Consider the following 19138-nt stretch of genomic DNA (forward strand, 5'->3'; position numbering starts at 1 on the left):
CACTTCTTCGGGTTCACGTGGCAGGTGCACATCAAAATGGTCCCTAGAAAGGCCTTGTTGTAAAGCGTAGCCTCCTCGTGGGGTGACCTCTACCACCAAGATTCTCATAGAGCTCACCATTGCTGTAAACCTCAAAGACGAACTTAAACAATTGCCCAACTCGCATATAAACCACCATAAGTAAAGTGTCAGGACGTGAGTGGAGTGTGCTCAGTGAAGTTGGTGTAGTTGTCTTCCTTGTTGTGGGACATAATGGAGAACTTCTCCCAGTTTTCCACCACATGCCTCACGATTCTCATGCACATCCCTATCCATTAGTTGAGTGTCATAGATGAGATAGGAGGACTGGAAGAGGCAGGCTCAGTCTCCTGTGATAGGGACAGTAGTGTGAGGCCCCATCTCCCCATTAACATTTAAAAACCCAATTGCCATACCAACTCAAAAGAGAGAGAGAAGGGACAAAAAGCACTAAAGTGAAAAATAATCCTTTCTTAAATATATGAATTTAAACTTTTTGGATTCGGCACCAAATTTAATGCAAACTAATTACAGAAATTTTCAGTTAAACGATAACCTATTCAATTGTTGTTGAATATACTAAAAGTTCTAAAAAAAAAAAAATAACTGATTCGGAAGTATGGAAAAATAACAAACACGAGTAGTGCTAAGAACAAATAATTAGTCACAACTTCTCTTGTGAAAGCTCTGTCACTATACTGCTAACACACTGCTACATATCTACTTGCCACCTAGCGGATACGGGTGTAACTACATAAAATAATGTGCCTGTATTTTCATTGAGAATAAACATTTTTCTTATTTCTGAATGTATGAAGTAATGATGTGTTACTTCCAATACACATACTCACGTTTTTGTTAGTATAAGTATGTATATGTGAACTATACTTTGTATAGAGTTAATTTGTTTGCTTTAAATTTGATGCTGACTCCAAAAAAATTTAAATTCATATATTTAAAAAAGGATTATTTTTCACTTTTTAGCGCGTTTTGTCTCTCTCTCTCTGTTCAGTCAGTTTTAAGTTTCTTAGCTTCGTTGTTTCATTTTTATAAAGATATAGATACGCCTACAAAAAACTGTTAGGGAACCACCAGAGAAATGTTCTCTTTTGAATAAAAAATACCCCTTTAGGAGTGAAATTTTAAAAAACCGTTAACACTTTCTAAAGATTTTAAAAAAGACTCCTATATGCCAAAAAAATGTTATAACTCAAACTCAGGAGACACAAAGTGTTCTATAATTCACCCCCGAATCTAGATTCGCCCCTTTAGGAATTGATTAGGGCAAAATCCTGAATTATGTTTTTCAACATTCTCATCGGGCCTAAGAGATATTGTAGAATCAGTGAAAACACATTTTGCCCCTTTCCACTCACTTAGGGGTCGAATTTTTAAAAATTCCTTCTTAGTGGGGTACTTACGTTGTGGAAGGAATGTACTCTCTGAATTTCATGTTTCTAGGTCCAGGGTTTTGGGCTGGGTGTTTGTTTTAATATGTATAGTTAAGAGGGAAAAATTAGCCAAAAACACCAACCTAGCAGTGTACAAGACTGTTTAAGCCACTTTTAAGTTATTCATCTGAGAGTTGGGTTAGAAATAAAGCACTTGATCAAAAACTAGAAACCGCAGATATGAGGATTCTGAGAAAAATTAGGGAAGTGAACTGATGGCATCAATGGCAGAATCATATTAAAAATGATATTAGAAAGGAACTTGACACTATTAGTATTCAAGAATGTGTAAACAGAGCTAATCTAAGGTGGGTGAGGTAAGGTTAGCAAAACAGGTGTTTGATGGCAGGAAGGAGACCCAGAGGAAGACCAAGGTCTAGGTGGATTGATTCAATCAGAACTGCATTAGAAGAATGAAATGTTAGATATGACAATGTTGGAGTGCTTAGAGTAATAGACTAATTTGGAGGAAAATTGTCAATAGGAGTTTAATAATAATGCCAACTTAACGATGGTTGGGCATAGGTATGACATTTCCAGATAAAATTTTTGGCATCTTTTTCACTAATCTGTTATCATTTTGAGTTTGAAACTTACAGAATTAAATGGTGTGTCATTCAGATATACCAATTATCAGATACAATTCAGTATTAATTTCCTTTGAATCTTAATTCACAATTAAGTTTTGATAATTTAATACACTAATCCCTCAGTTATCCAGCCACATGTCATTTGTATTTATTTATGGAGTCAACTACCATTGGAGATGAAAACTTTAGTAATATTATTATTCCTTCTTAATATTAATAGTATTTATATTCTTGTGTGACTTTAAGGTTAAGATCACTTAACCATTTGATTTTAATTATTAAAATAAAATGAGTTATTTTAACTTAAATTTCTTTAAATGTAAATTTAGCTGATACCAAACCTGATTATGGCCTGGACAATTTGCCCATCAACTTGAATAATTTGAAGTCAAGATTTGAAACTTACCAAGAAGAACACCACTTGCCATCTACTGCTGATGTCTGTGCCCTACAAAGATCTGAAAGTGTAATGGCACGAATGGCAAAGTAAGTTAGGCTACAGTTATGTTTTAAATAGTATACCCAAAATTTAAACTGCATAAAATAAAGGTAATTTAAAATTCACATTTCAGTTAACAAGACCAAATTGAGAAAAATATTGAAACAGAATAGAACCAGTTGTAAAAAAAATTAACCTTCTAATACTGTCAGTGCATAATAGCGTAAGCTTTGAGCCTTCATACTTAGATTTGTTTTATCCATTTATTTAAATTTGTTTGCTTATTTTCAGTAGTCTCTCAATATATTTTAAACTATCTGAGCCATTCTGCTTCGCTGAGGTGAACTTATACTGCCAGCGCTTCACTTCAGGGTATTTACTCAGGTATTTGGTGCTGGTGCTTTTGTTATGGTGTAGAATTGTGAGAATTATAACTCTTCTTTGTAAACATCATCCTCAACAAAAATAATTAAATTCTCAGGACTGCTAACTCGAGAACATGCTATGTATAACTGCCTGTGTTCGAAATAAAAAAATTACCTACCTGCTAATAATTATAAAAACTACTAATAAACACCGATATTAATATAATGATAGTAGTAGTAATGATAATAATGAAAGAACTTCACAAAATAGTGGCCAGATATTGTTAAACTACAGTACAGTAAAGCAAGCTATTCACTGAGTGTATGCAATTGAATGGGATGCTTTTGACTCATGCCAGCATGGTTTCTTATCTGAGCAAGGAGAGCTTTTCCCCTCCATAGAGCACCTACTAATGTGCCTTGGCACATTAGTAGGTGCTCTATGGAGGGGAAAGGCTCTACTAATGTGTCATTTGCTTCAACAGCTCATTGCTTAACTGCATCTGGACCTCTTAAATGGAAAAGTTTCTTTGGCAGAAACGGTTCATCTCCTGAAAACCACTTTATCTTGGAAATAACTACAAATTTCCTATTCCTTGTCAGAGATGAAAGAAGTTTGACTGCTCAATAAAAGCTATAAATTTGAACACTGTCTAGCATTTTTCCTTTGGTGACTTAAAAAATCCCACATAAGTTACTTCTTTCAACTTTATTCTTCAAGATTTACAATCTTTTTCCCTTTTCTTTGAAGGAGTCCAAGGAAAATGATTCAACATTTAAAATCAGCTTGGCACCAAAACATTACTGCACTAATGGAATGTCTAATATCTGATAAACATTTCTCTTCGTGTATGATGGATAAACTTCATTTATCAAATTTCCCATAACTATCTTCAACTGTTATTCCAGTAACTTTTGTAACATAACAGTTAAGTAACTTTTAAAGCATCTTTATTTCTGAAAGGTCGGAATCGGAATACAGATGATTGATATAGAAGAATTCTTCTATATCAATCATCTGTATCTCTCTCTTCACACAGATCTATCCAGCTGTTTTCTAGTTACCATGTTCTTTTTGCTCATGCATGCTCCAGCACACATGATACTTATAGTCCCACTTCAGTCACAAAGTGAGGGAAACCATTGGCATTACATATTATCTTCATGGTGCTATACTTGAAAACAGTAAAAACTCGCATTTTTAGTCAATTAAGTGTTTTCAACTTATATATTTTAAACATACTCAAATATTAAACTATAATACTCATTTTCGATCAGACTAACAAGCGAATCTACTACATTCACTTTATTAAAAAGTAGTGCTACACATAAACACAATATATTAACTACATCACTACTTATAAATAAACTGTGCACAACTATATATATACACACACACACACACATAAAAAAAACAAGCAATCAATCATGCACTAACAATGGAAACTGATAATTTGAAAAAGAAAATTTAAGTTTACAGTAATTTACACAAAATTCTGTAGAACATCTTTATGGATATACTGATGCTATGCACAAGTCTTTCAAGTCTGAGTGTGAAGTATTTTCTTTCAGCTGTATCATTAAGAAGGTGGTTCCTCAAGGCTCTGTCTTAAACATGGACATTCTTTGCTATCAAAATTGTCACCGAACATCTTTTTCTCACTATAGGCAGTGCTCTAATGTTGATTTCACTATGTATTACTAATAATGTGAGGGTAATTGAAAGACAATTTCCACAATTGGTTGTGTATCTTCACAGCCTCTTAGTAATGGATTTAGATTTTTAGCAGAAAAAAGCATCTCTGCATACTTCTGCACTCTTCACCTATATCCAGAGTTACGAATCGGAAAAAGTATTATTCCAGTAGCAATGCAAACCATGTTCTCTTAGGACTAACCCTGATTAGTCATAAGAACTTTGACTTTATCATGGGGAAAGTGAACACCTACTCTCAGTCAGGTACAGCTGTCTCTTAACTATGCCCTAAAAATCATCTCTTCCAAAGCATCCTGAATGAACTTTTCTCTTTTTTGATCAGCTCAGGATCACTTCAGACTTCTATATCTCCTTTTGGTGTGTGTGTGTGTGTGTGTGTGTGTGTGTGTGTGTGTGTGTGTGTGTTAAAGATATTATGGCAGGTTGACAACATTAGCTTCACTGACCATAACAGCATTCCTCCAATATAATTTAGATTAAATTCTTTACAGGCCATTTTATCACCTGTGCATAATCCGTATCCAGTACTTAATGTTGATATTCAGCTGTACTGGATTATCAATCAAATCGGAATTAAGGGAAATGAGACTGCAGCTACATAAATTACATGTAGATATTGCTTTGCTTAAGTGATTTTTCTTATAATTTGCTGTTGGTATTACATCCAGCATCTTCAGAGCACAAAGTTTGTCATAGTACATGAAGCTGCAGCAATTGGTATAACAGTGGGACTAGTTTAAAAAAAATAAAAAAAAATTAATGGACAATGCAAGGAACTCAAGTCCTAATTGCTGTTAACTGTTGTTGGATAACAAGAGAAAAAAACAAGTATTAATTGCATCTTAAGATGACTGTCTCCCAGATTTTTGGTGAATTGATACAGCTATACTTTCGTAGAATGTTTTCTATGAACCTCAATAAGCACCTAGCAGACATTTCTGTGTGAAATGTCTGCTAGGCTCGACTTGACATAACTATTGGCAAAATAGTTATGTCAAGCCTTGCAGAATATAAATACATTATAGACAGACAGGCTGTCTGTCTATAATAAGCCAAGTCACACTTACAGGGCACTTCATATACTCCTGGATGTGATAAAGGAGAGAGTTTGTCCTTTGGTGGATGGATGAGAGTTGGCAATTTGACACAAGGTTTAAATGTGGTGCAGAACTGCTATTTTATTAAGCACTAGATATCTTTTTCTGATGTGCCCTGAATGTATGGAATGTTAAATTTTGATGTAGTCTTATGTATCAGGCAATGAAGGGGATTTCCAAGAAGCATTTAGTATTTTGTCTATTCTGTAGGGCAGTGTTTCTCAAAGTGTGGTACGCGAAAGGTCTTCAGGGGGTACGTAGCAATTTTTGGATATGCATCATTAACACATGGAATCATTATTTTTTAAAAAAAAAAAAAAAAAAATTATTTTAATGTATATATTTTCAGTTTTTTTCTGAAAACTTTAGTTTCCAAAAATCCTCGCATATATCTCGCTTGCATCGTGATTTTTAAGCTTTAATTTTTGGGGAAAAGTGAGAGTTATATTTGACTAAATACGTATGGATATTGGTTAAAGATTTGGATTTATAAAACGCACAAAAGAGAGCAATATAGCAATTACAAGTAGTTGTAAGCAACAAGAAAACGTTGATATTGTATCTGGTTCAAATGAAATTGATAAGGGTGTGTCATCTGACATCTCTAGAGAACTAGGAAGATGATGAAAAATCTTAAGTATGATATGAATTACTTGAAATGTGGATTTTCATGGACGGGAAATGAAGAGGAACCTATTCCAAATTTTGTTCTATTAAAAATAAATCATATTTTTTGTTTACATAAACATATAAATGCAAATAAAATATACATTTACAATGAAATATACTTTATTTATTTATTCATTATTATTATTTTGATAAGGGGGTACTTGGTAATAATGAAAATTTAAGAAGGGGTACGTAGATATCTGAAGTTTGAGAAACACTGCCGTAGGGATTATAGGCTAAAAAATTGTGATGCAAGTGTGTGCGAGTTCAGTGCTAAGAGCATTCTCAGTGGAACAGATAGCTCTGCCTCTAAGTTAGTGTTTGGGATACCATATTTTTGAGCTAGATAATGGTGAAAAGGTTTATAGAAAACTTAGATATAGAGTATCTAAGTTTTCTATAAACTTAGATACTCTGTATCTAAGTTGTATTAGGGTGTTGGCTTATTTAAATGCATTAAAAATGTGCATCTAGACCGGGGTCGGCAAACTTTTGAGACCATCGACCTCTTCATGGAATCCTTGATTCCTCGTCGCCCCTCATGTTAAATAAATGAATAAATGTTATCAATAATAAATTACTCGATTTAAAACTAATTCCCTCATACTTTCCATTGTTTTATTGGTAAATGATGGTATAAATCCAAATATTAAATATTCTTGCGAATAATATCGGCACTTCTTACTATCATGGGTCGCCATTATGGGCACTATAACCGTAAAAAAAATTACACAGTAAATTCTACGTTATCAGATCACTTAACACACTTGGATAGCTATATGGGCGATAAATGCACACTAACCCTGATTATTTCTGTTCTGGATGTCTTTATCGGGGAGAGCATGCACGTTGGTGCCCTTGTTGGCTTAGCCATTTGGCATTGCATGTTTACTAGGTGTTACTCAAAATCGTTTCAGATGTTTATTGGCCCCTTGGATAGCCACATTGACCCTAGGGGTCGATATCGACCACTTTGACGACCCATGATCTAGACCATATGGCCTAATAGCTATGCTGATGATGTTTGGTATGTGAAGTGCCCTGTACTTGTGACTTGGCTTACTATTGATAGACATGAAGAACTGTTGACATCCACCTTAAAGAACATAAATACATTCGCTATTATTGTTATGCTAAGTCAGGACTAGCAAACTATGCCTTGGATACCCTTTCACACACAGTGAGATGTAAGAAAACAAAAGTGCTACTCAGAAGTAAGAGAGATTTTATATATATATATACACATATATGTGTGTGTGTGTGTGTAAAATCAGCAGCAGCTTTAAAGCATTCTCAAAACCTCAAGTATGGCTGTATCAATTTATGAAAAAATCTGGGAAGTAGACGTTTTAAGGTCAAATTAATACTTGTTTTTTCTCTCTTTATCCAACAATAGATGGTGCCAATTAGGACTTTAGTTCCTTTTTTTTTTTTTTTTTTTTACTACTCCCACTGGTATACCAAATTGTTGCATCTTCATGCACTGTGACAAGCTGTGTTGAAGGTGCTGGATGTAATACCATAGATTTAATACCATTAAATGAACTGTCATGTTACTTTTGTCTATTACTGCTCGTTTTATCTTAAGTATAGCTGTAATCTTTGGTTTGGCATATTATGACATTTGCTGTCCTTGTGCCAATAAACTCCTTATCAGCCAACCCATCAAAAACAGAATGGATACATGTAACTTCCTTAGCCTGCAAAAAAAAAAGTCATTTTTTTGCTTAATTCTTTGTCCTTTTGTTCATTCTATTAATTAACGTCTAATAATCCAATTCAGTTCTACATTGTCTTATAGGATTTTTTTTATCACTCATTCATGAGACTGCAAGGCCTGTAGCAAATAAATGCTGTGTATGGGTTTAAAGAATGAGGTGCATATTTCATTTTGAATGGTAGTAATACAGATTCTATATTATAGTTGTTTCACTGCAAATATTGTATCTGTGCAGGATCTTCCAGATCTAAAACTTTACTGTTCATTTAATATTTAGAGATTCATTTGTAATTTCTTGGATGTGTTATACAGATTTTCAAGGCAGTTAGTAATATATTGATCCATCTGTAATTGTCTAGATCACTGTTTCTTTTTTTTTTTTTTTAAATTGACACTGATATTTTTTCTCCATCTGTTATTTGATAAATAACACTTTTTTAATAGTTAACTAAATTACTATTTCTCTTCCTATAATTTAATATCTCATTTCATATTCTATTAGAAATAGAAAACATCTATTCCAGCTGTTTTCTGTTTCTAATTTTTCGTAATATTTTATTTTTTGTGATGTTATAAGTTTCCATCTTTCAGGTTTTCTAGTGACAATTTCTTAATTTTCATATGATTTAGTAAGGTGTTCTTAATATTTTTGTTCAATTAAGGGATATGTTTATATACTCAAATAATTCAGTTCATTGGTTTCTAATTAATCTCATATTTGCTTCTGTGTGCCATAACAGTTGGGTTCAAGCTATTCTGAATAGTTCTGTTTTATTGATAGTGTTATTTTGATATAAGTATGTTTTGATGTAATTAACTATAGTTCTTAATTGGTTTTACAAGCACATCTCTGAATTGAAAATTCAGAACAATGTGTATGTCCTATATAACTGACTAATAACAAGAAACTTTAATCTGAAACATCACCTTCATATCTAAATAAACAATAAATTACATGATAACCACTGTAATTAACTTTGATGAAATGAAAGTAGATATTTCGTACATCAAAACAGTATATCATCAGTGCGTAGAAACAAGCAAATCAAAGAAACAGAAATACAAGGAAATGGAATAGTTCATAGACTGAATGAGAATTAAGTGGAAAATGATACTTTTTCTACTTGGATTCCTTTTCCACCTTGCAGACCAAGTGTTTAGAACTGTAAAATCATCAGTCTTGTATTTTAGTTCTGTTCAATATTATGCATATTGTAGATGCAAACAATGCAGAAGAATAAACCTGTATTGCAGTTTATGATTTTGTATTACTGCAGTGTAAATCACATCTAATGTGCTGTTGTTTAGATTCATGTTTAATGGTGTTCTTAAAATCCCTATGGCATACCTTTTTTTTTTATCCCCACTATTCTGATATCTCAGAATAGTGGGAATAAATAACGGTATGTTGCAATGTTCTACTGTATGAAAGATGGTGACAGTTTTTAGAATAAGAATGATTACACTTTGTTAAAACAGGACATAATTCTTATTTATTCTAAAAAAAAAAAAAAAATGTTTGTAGTTTTATTTTTTGTACTCGCTTTAAAAAATTTCTCTGAATACTGTAACTTGACTTTTCCTTCCGCTAATGACTTATTAGATATCAGTCAGCTGTAGCTGGAGATCTTCAGGAAAATGGAGATTTCATTAGTTCTGAGAGTGAAGAGGAGGATGAACAAGAAGATGACTTAGTAATCAGAGAAACGAAGCATAAAGAAAAGGCAAGTTTGAAATGCTAAGCTGAATATAATTTCATGTCTTTCATTAACCATAAATTATTCACATGAGAAGCATATTAATTGGTATGTTTTGGGTATCCCACTCACAATACTATCAATGAAGAATTTTAATCTCTTAATCCTACTCTAGGTACCAAACATGCAGATTTTTCAGGCCTCCAGCTGTTTTAGTAAGTAAGGTATTGATCTCACACCAGGCAGTGAAATTGAATTGAGTTTTCACAAATATATATGATCACCGGGGGGGGCTCAATTTATTGGATTAGGATGGGAATATTTGATGTTTTAGACTTTTCCACTGTTAGGTAAGAGAGGAGTGTAATCTTCAAATGAGTAAAACAATAAACATTGAAATGACTGATTTTTCAGATACTGGTTGAGTTCACAGGCATTTGAATGTTACAGCTTTTGCACACTTGCCCTCTGCTGCTCTCAGTGTTCACCAGTAACCTGTCACTGCCTGTTACATTTGCTGTGAATGCCGAGTCTAGTTAACATTATGTTGTTGCATACTACAATGGATGTCAAAAATGCAAAAGCTGTAAACATGTTCATACGTGCTAGTAGTTGTAATTTTCGAGATTTATTACGTAACTGCGAATTTACGTAAGTCGGAGGGGGGTAGTTACTGTACTTATGGGAGCTTTTCCTCTTGTAAGCATCTTCACATTTCTCTTTGAAGAAGAACCTACTAATAGCTTCCATCATATTAGCATTCCATTCCCACTGTTGCTCCACTACTGTCGTAATGAAACTGTTCATTCTGCTCATTCGTAAGCATGAACCAGAATTTTCAGAAAATTCCAAATATAATGAAGTGCATCTTTATCGATATAGTATTTTGTGGTACTTTATTGTATTTTGTTATAAGGATGACTAATTTAGTTCCTTACAATTTTCAGCTTTCTGCCCAGAAAACTTTCAACAGTCTGAAGGATTTTCATACTTTGTTCTATTTTAGATTGTTTTAAGTCTTCATCTTTTGATGTTTGTGTGATTTTAGGTTGAATAAATATACCTTCCTAAGGAAACGTATATTTCTTAGATTGAAGTTTTTGGAAATTGTTTAGTTGGGTATTAGAATACACTTTTATCCACTGCTACAAACCTTTCCATGACAGTTTTAATGAAATTTAGCAGGATTTTTTGGTAACTGAGAACTTGGGTTTTATGTTCTCTCCTCCTGGTATAAAGTCTTTTGGGAAGATCATATTTTCTTGTTAAAATATTCCATCTTTGCCCTTTTGTCCCATAAGCATTTTTTTTTGCACACTAAGAAGTAATACATATCATGTTTAAATTACTACAAATTATTTCCATGAGTAATATTTTCACAGTATTTTCATGTCATAAATTTTTTTTGCATGTGCAGCAGGTATGGAAAGCTTACTGTTACCATTATATACCAAAAAAAATAAAAATCTAATAGTAAAAACTGACATGTGATGGAATTTTTGTTTTTGGCTTTATCACCTTGAAATATATCAGAATCACCTTAATTTTATTTTAGTTAAATAAATTGTTTGACAAGTGTTAGTATACCATATTTAACTAACATGAAATCAAATGATTCTGATATATCTTAAGCGAGAGGGAGTGATTTTTTTTTTCTCCTCATTAATGATGTAAGCATATTACTGTGTTGAGGGGAAAATTGATTTTTTTAATTTTCATGACAGACTAAGAATCATTATTCACACAATGCTTATAACTGTAAACTAGGTCACTGAGCTTTCACTTGCAACTCTGCTCATTTGCTATTTTAAAAAAAAGTGACATCTTAATCAATCATGCTCACCCATTTTATTCTTCTTTCCTCCTGATATATATATATAATATACTGAAGAGTTTCTCCTGTTACAAAAGTATATATATATTCATTTTTTAAATTAACTGACTTAAACCCGAGAATTATAACACAATGACATTTATTTGAAAAAAAACGCAACATGTTTCGTCCAAAATGACTTCTTCAGGCGATAAGAACATAGAAAAGATAATAAAAGACACTTAAATTAATAAAATTAAAAAAAAAAATATATATATATATATACTTTTGTAACTTAACATTACACCATTTTATCTTTTCCACCTGTCAACAAAATTTTGGAGCCTGTAAACATGCATCTGAATCCTCTGCCTTCTCCATAACAATGAAATCCCTGGTAATCAATTCCCAAGCAAAGTACAGCGCTAGTGTGGTTGTCTTAAGGCTTTGTAAAGAGGACCAGTAGCTTCCTTTTTTTCTTACTAGTTGGCATATTTTTGGCATCCTGGTGATTAGTTGTACTGTATTTCTTACTTTTGCAACATTATTATAAGATGGGCATTTCCTGGTAGTAGTCCAAAGACTCATTGCAGGAAGCACATCTTAACCTTATTTCCACAATGCCTATCGTGTATTTCCATATACATCATTCACTAGCAGGTGTGACACATCCCAGAGAATGCTGTATTTGGTTGAGGTCTGGGGACAATAAAGGAAAACATGCTATTGAGTTCCTCAAATCACTTCATCACGCTACACATTTTGTGAGATGGCGCATTGTCTTTCTGGAAGTACCCATTCAACGGTGGGTAAACAATTGCTATGAATAGGAGAACATGATCAGCAACTATGTTAAGATAGGCAGTGTTCATCTGATATCAGGGGGACCTAATCTGTGCCAAGAAAAAAAAACTTTCCACACTATTACACCACTGCCACCAGTCTGAGATGTTGCTACTTGGCATCCATGAAGTGTCCATGGCTTCATGTTGTTTCCATCATATTCTAGTTCTGCCATCAGTATGATGCATTACAAACTGGGACTCATCAGGCCAGATGAGATTTTTAGTATCAGCTGTCCAGTGTTGATCACATGCCCACTGAAGTCATCTTCCTGTTCTTAGCTGACGTGATGAACTGTGTGCTCTGATGTTCTGACCACCACTGTTGTACTGAGCTGCAATTTGACTGGTTGTGTCCCTCCTGTCTTATTCCATAATCCTTGACATTCTTCTCTGACCTCATGCATTAATGAGTTGTTTCCATCTACATGAATGCTGCCGTTGACTGGAAGTTGTCTGGTAGCACCAGGATGATGTAACACCACTCCTGGCATACCCTAAAAAGACTGTTGCATGTGAAAAGCCCAAAAGATTTGAAGTTTGAGATAGCTGCACCAACAATCATGTCATGCTCACTTAAGTCATTCCTTTAACTGATTCTGATGCATCAAACACAAACCAAACTCATATGTCTGCCTATTTATATAGCAAACTCAGTCTTTAGGAACAGTCTATTTTCCTAATAAAATAGCTACTTTTTTCCTGTTCGTGTGTGTGTGTGTGTGTGTGTGTGTGTGTGTGTGTGTGTGTGTGTGTGTGTGTGTGTGTTACTATGTCTCCAGGGAGTCAATGACTGATTGAAGCAGGTCATACATCACCCATACCAGTTGTCATATCTTTTCTTAAGCTCATTCACATTTAGATACTCACTACTTCAATAGGCAAACTGTTCCACTCACTTATGTGAGTGGAACAGTTCTATAGGAGAAAAATCTAGCTCTTACCCCTTAACTGCACACAAACTTAATTTCCACATATGCCCCTTTGTCCTCTCCCCACCTTCCATATAATGAAACATTTTTTTCAACTAATATCCTATAATACCTTATCAAAAGTTTGAAAAAAACTTCTATCATATCACTCTTTCTTCTGCAGACAGAGGAAAGAGGGTGAAAAGAGGGTCAATCTCTTGTAATCTACATTTCATAATCCTGATATCTTCTTTGTAGCCTTTCCACAATTTATCCCTTTTAGAACCCAGGATACCAAATCTGTACATAGTCCTGGTACAGTCTTATCAAGGCCTTACCAAGTGGCAAAATGACATTACATATCAGTTCATTTCAACAGTGCAATTATCCTAGTTGTATTTGCAATTTTTATGCCCTTTGAACTTCAACTTTTTATCCACCATAACTCCAAAATCTCTAGCCTCATTGGTTATTCCAAGCATAATCCCATCAATATATGCTGTTGAATATTGCATCATGCCAAGGTGCATAACTTTACACTTAGTAACATTGAATTGACAGCAGTTATCATTTGCTCACACTTCCAGCCTCCACAAATCACCCTGTAAATGCTGTATATCAGTAGCATCCCTGATTACCCTGTCTATCTTTGTATCATCAGCAAACAGTTGAAGATCTCCTGTGGGGCCGTTTCCAATATTATGAATATATAGATTAAACAACAATGATCCCTGGGACATGCCACTGATTACCTTAAATATGGCAAATTCACATTCCACCATATACCACTTTCTGATACATTTCCATAAACATCCGCTTATCCAAACCAATAGTTTATATTCCAATCCCAGATCCTCTAGTTTATGCAGCAGCCTTTCACATGCTATCTTATCAGATGCCCTGGGATTATCTGTGCATCGCATTCTGTATGTGAGATGTAGATATTGATTGAGAAAGAAGAAGAAACCTGTTGACATTCTTCTTAGAGCTGCAGGTTGAAATTGTTGGGAAACATAGGGAAGGTTATATTAGATGAACTACCTCATCTGCTTCTGATACTAGGGTACCATCTGCATTCAGTAAAGTTATTCTTTCATATTCATTCTTTTACTTGTGGAATAATAAAGTTCTTTTGGATTGCCTTTAGCCTGTGGAGCAGATTTCTTTTCACACTCCAACTTAACTTTGCATATCATACTCATAAACTTTCTCAGATTCTCTTTGACCAACTTATCTTAATTTTCCCTCATCTAATTTTGTCTTATGTGCTAAGTTCATTGCTCCTTATCTGTGGTTTGTAACTACTTACTTATCACATTTCTCCTGCATTAATTAATACTCATCCATTTAATTCCCACCTGAATTATCTTTCTAACCATGGAAATACATTCTAATATGGTTTCCTTAAAATACCTTGGTAATTTGATATCAGCTTGTTATCTCAGTTTGTCATTACCTGCTCTTCATTTTTGCATCTCCTTTCTTTGCTGAAAATACAGATTTAAACATATCATAGGTTAAGATGCGAGACGACTTTCTCCATTGAAGGAATGCTTTCATTATCTATATTTTGAAGTAACCGTCAAAATCTAAAGTAACTGATTACAGGATTCCAGTACTCCTCATCTTTGCATATTCTCTGGCAAATAATTATTTCCTACTTGATAAATTATCATATTTTTTTGTGTATAAGATACTTCTTTTTTCATCTTCTGTAATCATTACTCCTAAATAATTATTATTTAGACCAAAAATTGGGGGGTCGTCTTATACATGGGGGGGGATAACCGGTTGAGAGACCCACGGTTGCTGTGGCGAAACTACTGGTACCTTGTCTCTGCAAACAGGCTTCCACCAATCACTAGCCTTTGCTAACTATGTCAATTGACGTCATTAATGGCTGATTCTGAATAAACCAATCAGGACTTTGAAAGCATTCATACATCTGCAAATCATTGGTGGGATAAGTTAATGCATTAACTATTAATATTTTGAGCACTTGCTCATAAAAATGTCCGAAAATAAAAAAAAACAGTTATCATATTCTTCAAAATACAAATTAAAAGTCATCAATTTATGCAAAAGAACATGGAATAAAGCATCAGAGAGAAAGTTTGAGCCTCTTCCCACTGAGTATATGATTAGACAGTGGAGGAAACAGGAAGAATTACTCAAGATGCCAAAAAAGAAGAGGGCTTGAAGCAGAGGCTTAAGACTTGGATTATGGAGCAGCGCCAGAGTGAGATATGTGTGTCAGCCAAGCTTATTCAGTATAAGACAAAAAGGTTTGCAAAAGAAATGAACATTGTTGATTTCACAGGAAAGGCAAAATGGTGCTTCAACTTCTTGAGGAGAGAAGAGTTGGCCATAAGAACACAAACCAAGTTAGCCCAGAAAATGCATCTTAGTATGTATCTTAAAAATATTACCTAAATTACTAAATATCCTTTGAATATTTCAAAAAAATATCAAATGTGTTCTGTTTTATGTTTAAAATATTGATTTCTTAATTTTGGGTTCGAAAAAGTAGGGTTCATCTTATACATGTGGGAGTCTTATATGCGGAAAAAAACTTGGAACATTCCTTTATTAACTCTCTTTATTTTACAAGCGTGTGCAAATAAAGTTCAAAAATCTACAGGTGACCCTTGTGTTCCACAATGCATAGCACACCACCTTCCTGGGTGGATATGTTACCGCTAAAGCGCAGAAATCGGTTATTCTACAGATTATCTAGGTATTGTGCAGATTAACTAGGGTGATCCGTTAAAGTGTCAAATTGTTTCATTTCTCAAATTACCTAGATAATCTGCATATTACCTACTAGGCACTCGTTAAAGTGAAAATAAGATCTTTGCTGGAACAACAGCAACGTTTCTGTACGCTTAAATTAACATAATGTTATTTATTTTTCAATATCTAAAGAATCAAGTTAATACAATCAACAAATTAGTTGATAGAATCAATCATCAATCAATTAAAAAACTATAACACAAAGAATCAAACGGTTTAAAATATTATTACAATTAAGGAAATGAATTTGCAAAACATATGACACCGGCGAAACCAAACTAAAAGTGGAGGGAGAGGGGGAAAGGAGTAGGGAAAGGAAATGAGAGAAACAAACTTTTGAACTTTAACGATAGGGAAGCCATTAATGTGCACATTACCTAGGTAAAATGTGGAAAACTTTTCATTCCGCATGTGGAAAACTTTTGATTAGCAAATCAGTTAATCTGCAGATTAGCTAGGTAACGTGCACATTAACGGCTTTCGAGCTTTAGCGGTAACATATATAATGGCAACATCATTAAGAGCTAAATCTTCTGAGAAACTCAGCAAAATGATGTATCTGCACTTTCTTCTTCATAAGTAGCTTTTCCAATTTAGAGGTTAGCAATCATGTTAAGCTAGTGTCTGATCCTCTGCCATTCTTTTGATCCTAATAGCCCTTGTTACCCATGCATTTCTGTATATTATCAACCCAAGAAGTTTTTGGTCTAACAAGAGATCTTCCCTCTAATTTTCCCTGCTGGTCTCCTCTTAATGTGTCCTGCCATCTTGCACTTTCTCTATATTAGTCTTCCACGAGTGCTCTTTTGGTTCCCATTTCCTTTAATACCTCTTCATTAGTTTTTTTTCTCTTTCAAAGAAATCTCCAGTGCTCTCCTTATTTATTTATTCGTATGAAGTTTCCTCCCTTTTTCTCCCCCGTCCCTATTGGGACGAGTTGAGCCCCCCTTATGGGGGGGTTAAGTATTCATGGCTGTAGATCCGTGTGTGTTCACGGGGGGCTGGTTTGCCTGCTTGTGGGATGAAAAACGCCAGATAAACTGTCAGAAAAAAACCCTACTGCCCGTGTCCAAGACCGGCTAACTTGGCTATGGCTGAGGAAGATCCTCAAATTCCTCACGTCTTCGATGGGAATCGAACCTGGGACACTCCTTCCCCAGTCGTATAGTTGCGAAGCGCACAGCCACTAGGCTAACCGTGCAGACATAGTGCTCTCCTATAGTACTACAACTCAAAGGCCTGCTTGATTATGGATTTTCTATGTGTCCACGTCTCACATACATAATTCAATGTGGTCCATACGTAGGATTTTATTATTCTTATTTTAGTCTGTTTATTTATTCAATAATGCTTCTTTGCCCTAGCTATACTTGATTTTATTTCCATAACCATTGTTCCATCTTCTGTTATTATTCTGAGATGTTTTCCCTGCTGATTCTATTATTCTGCACTTTAGTTCCTATAATGCCATAACATGTCTAGAGAGGTAATATACTTGCATTATCAGGTACAGTATGTAGCTGTTTTACAGAAAGAAAAACAAGTAAACTGTGGGGAGGAAACTAGAATGTGTTTAGCAAAATGAAAATATTTCAAAAAGGCAAACGTGCAACTATGCAACAAGAAATGAAAAAGATGAACATTATTGATACTATTATTTCACACAAATTGTTGTTGGCTTACACTTAGGTTAATAACACCAAGAATATACTTTCTTGTCAAGTATAATTAATTAATTATAGTTCGAAGTTTTTCCACTTGGTTATATTATAAATTAAATTTGCCAAGAAATTATATTCTTGGTTTAATCCTTTATTCAAGTGTAAGGAAACAAAGTTTGCACCTGAAGTATTTTCAGTACTGGGCAACTCATATGTAGAAGTTAATGATTTCACATTATATATAGAAGCTGCTGATCCCAAATCCCATAATGCATAAGGCAAGTGATATAAAGTCATTAGCTTTTATATACAAGTTGCACAGTCCTGAAAGCACTTCAGGTGAAAACTTTGATAAAGATTAAACCAAGAATATAATTTCTTGGCATCTTTAATTTATAATTAATCAGCAGTCCTCAAACTTCTTTAATATCAGGCCACTTTACACTTTCAAAAATTGGGGATTCCAAAGAACTTTTGTTTATGTGGGGTTATATCATCAATATTTACCACATTAGAAATTAAACTGAGAAATTTTAAAATATTTATTATTAATTCATTTAATAGTAACAATAAACCGGTTGCATTTTAATGTAAATGAAATTTTTTTATGAAAAATAACTGTCTTCAAATAGTTTAGTATTATTATATTAAAAAAAAAAAAAAAAACTTCTGGTCTCGCACACCATACTTTGAGACCTGCTGATCTATATAATTAATCCTGACTCTCAGCAAATTAGCTAGTCAGGTTATGATCAAATGGTTAGCCAAATAATAACTTAATGTAAATAAGTTTAACCTAGTTATTACTCCACCACAGTGGTATAATGATTGCTGTGTTATAATGAAGAAAGGAGAGGATGTTTCTGTTATTAGTGAAGGTAGCATAATTGTCTTGTTGCTGTGAAATGAATGCTGTGCTATGCAATCATTGTCATTACATGTGTTGCATCCCCCTAACAGCATGGCAGAAATTAATTACCATATTACAATCAACTCCTTTGTGATAACACAATGGCACAAAAAATATATGTGTGTGTGTGTGTGTATATATATACACACACACACACACCTAAACCTCTTTTTATGCGAGTTACGTGAGTTTGGATATCAAAAATAATTTTTTTTTACGTGATTTTTATTCGCTTTTATGCAACCAACCTAAAGACTAAGTTAGGAAAAAATCCGTAATTCAAGAAAATTTGAGAATTTTGTAGAATTGCATTCTCATTTCAATTAAGAAAATTCTGAGATTTTTTTTTTTTTTTTTTGCATTCTCGTTTCAATTAAGAAAATTCTAAATCCTTACGAATTTCATTTATTGGGAATTCCCCGAATTACATAACTGACTGCGCATA

The 19138-nt window shown here is 33.9% G+C and overlaps 1 protein-coding gene across 14 annotated transcripts in view; it reads left to right on the top strand.

The window, feature by feature from the left end:
* LOC150095389 (uncharacterized) overlaps window positions 1-19138 on the top strand; it is a 613991-nt gene that overhangs the window by 472756 nt on the left and 122097 nt on the right. For all 14 annotated transcript variants that reach the window (XM_090410424.1, XM_090410425.1, XM_090410414.1 and 11 more), the window contains 2 exons: window positions 2389-2545; window positions 9670-9790. In XM_090410424.1, the coding sequence (XP_090266550.1) occupies window positions 2389-2545; window positions 9670-9790 (278 nt within the window). The remainder of the gene's footprint in view (window positions 1-2388; window positions 2546-9669; window positions 9791-19138) is intronic.

Source organism: Typopeltis vanoorti, chromosome 20 (genome assembly GCF_054136105.1).
Source record: "Typopeltis vanoorti isolate ZY-2024b chromosome 20, IOZ_Tvanoo_1.0, whole genome shotgun sequence".
NCBI lineage: Eukaryota > Metazoa > Arthropoda > Arachnida > Uropygi > Thelyphonidae > Typopeltis > Typopeltis vanoorti.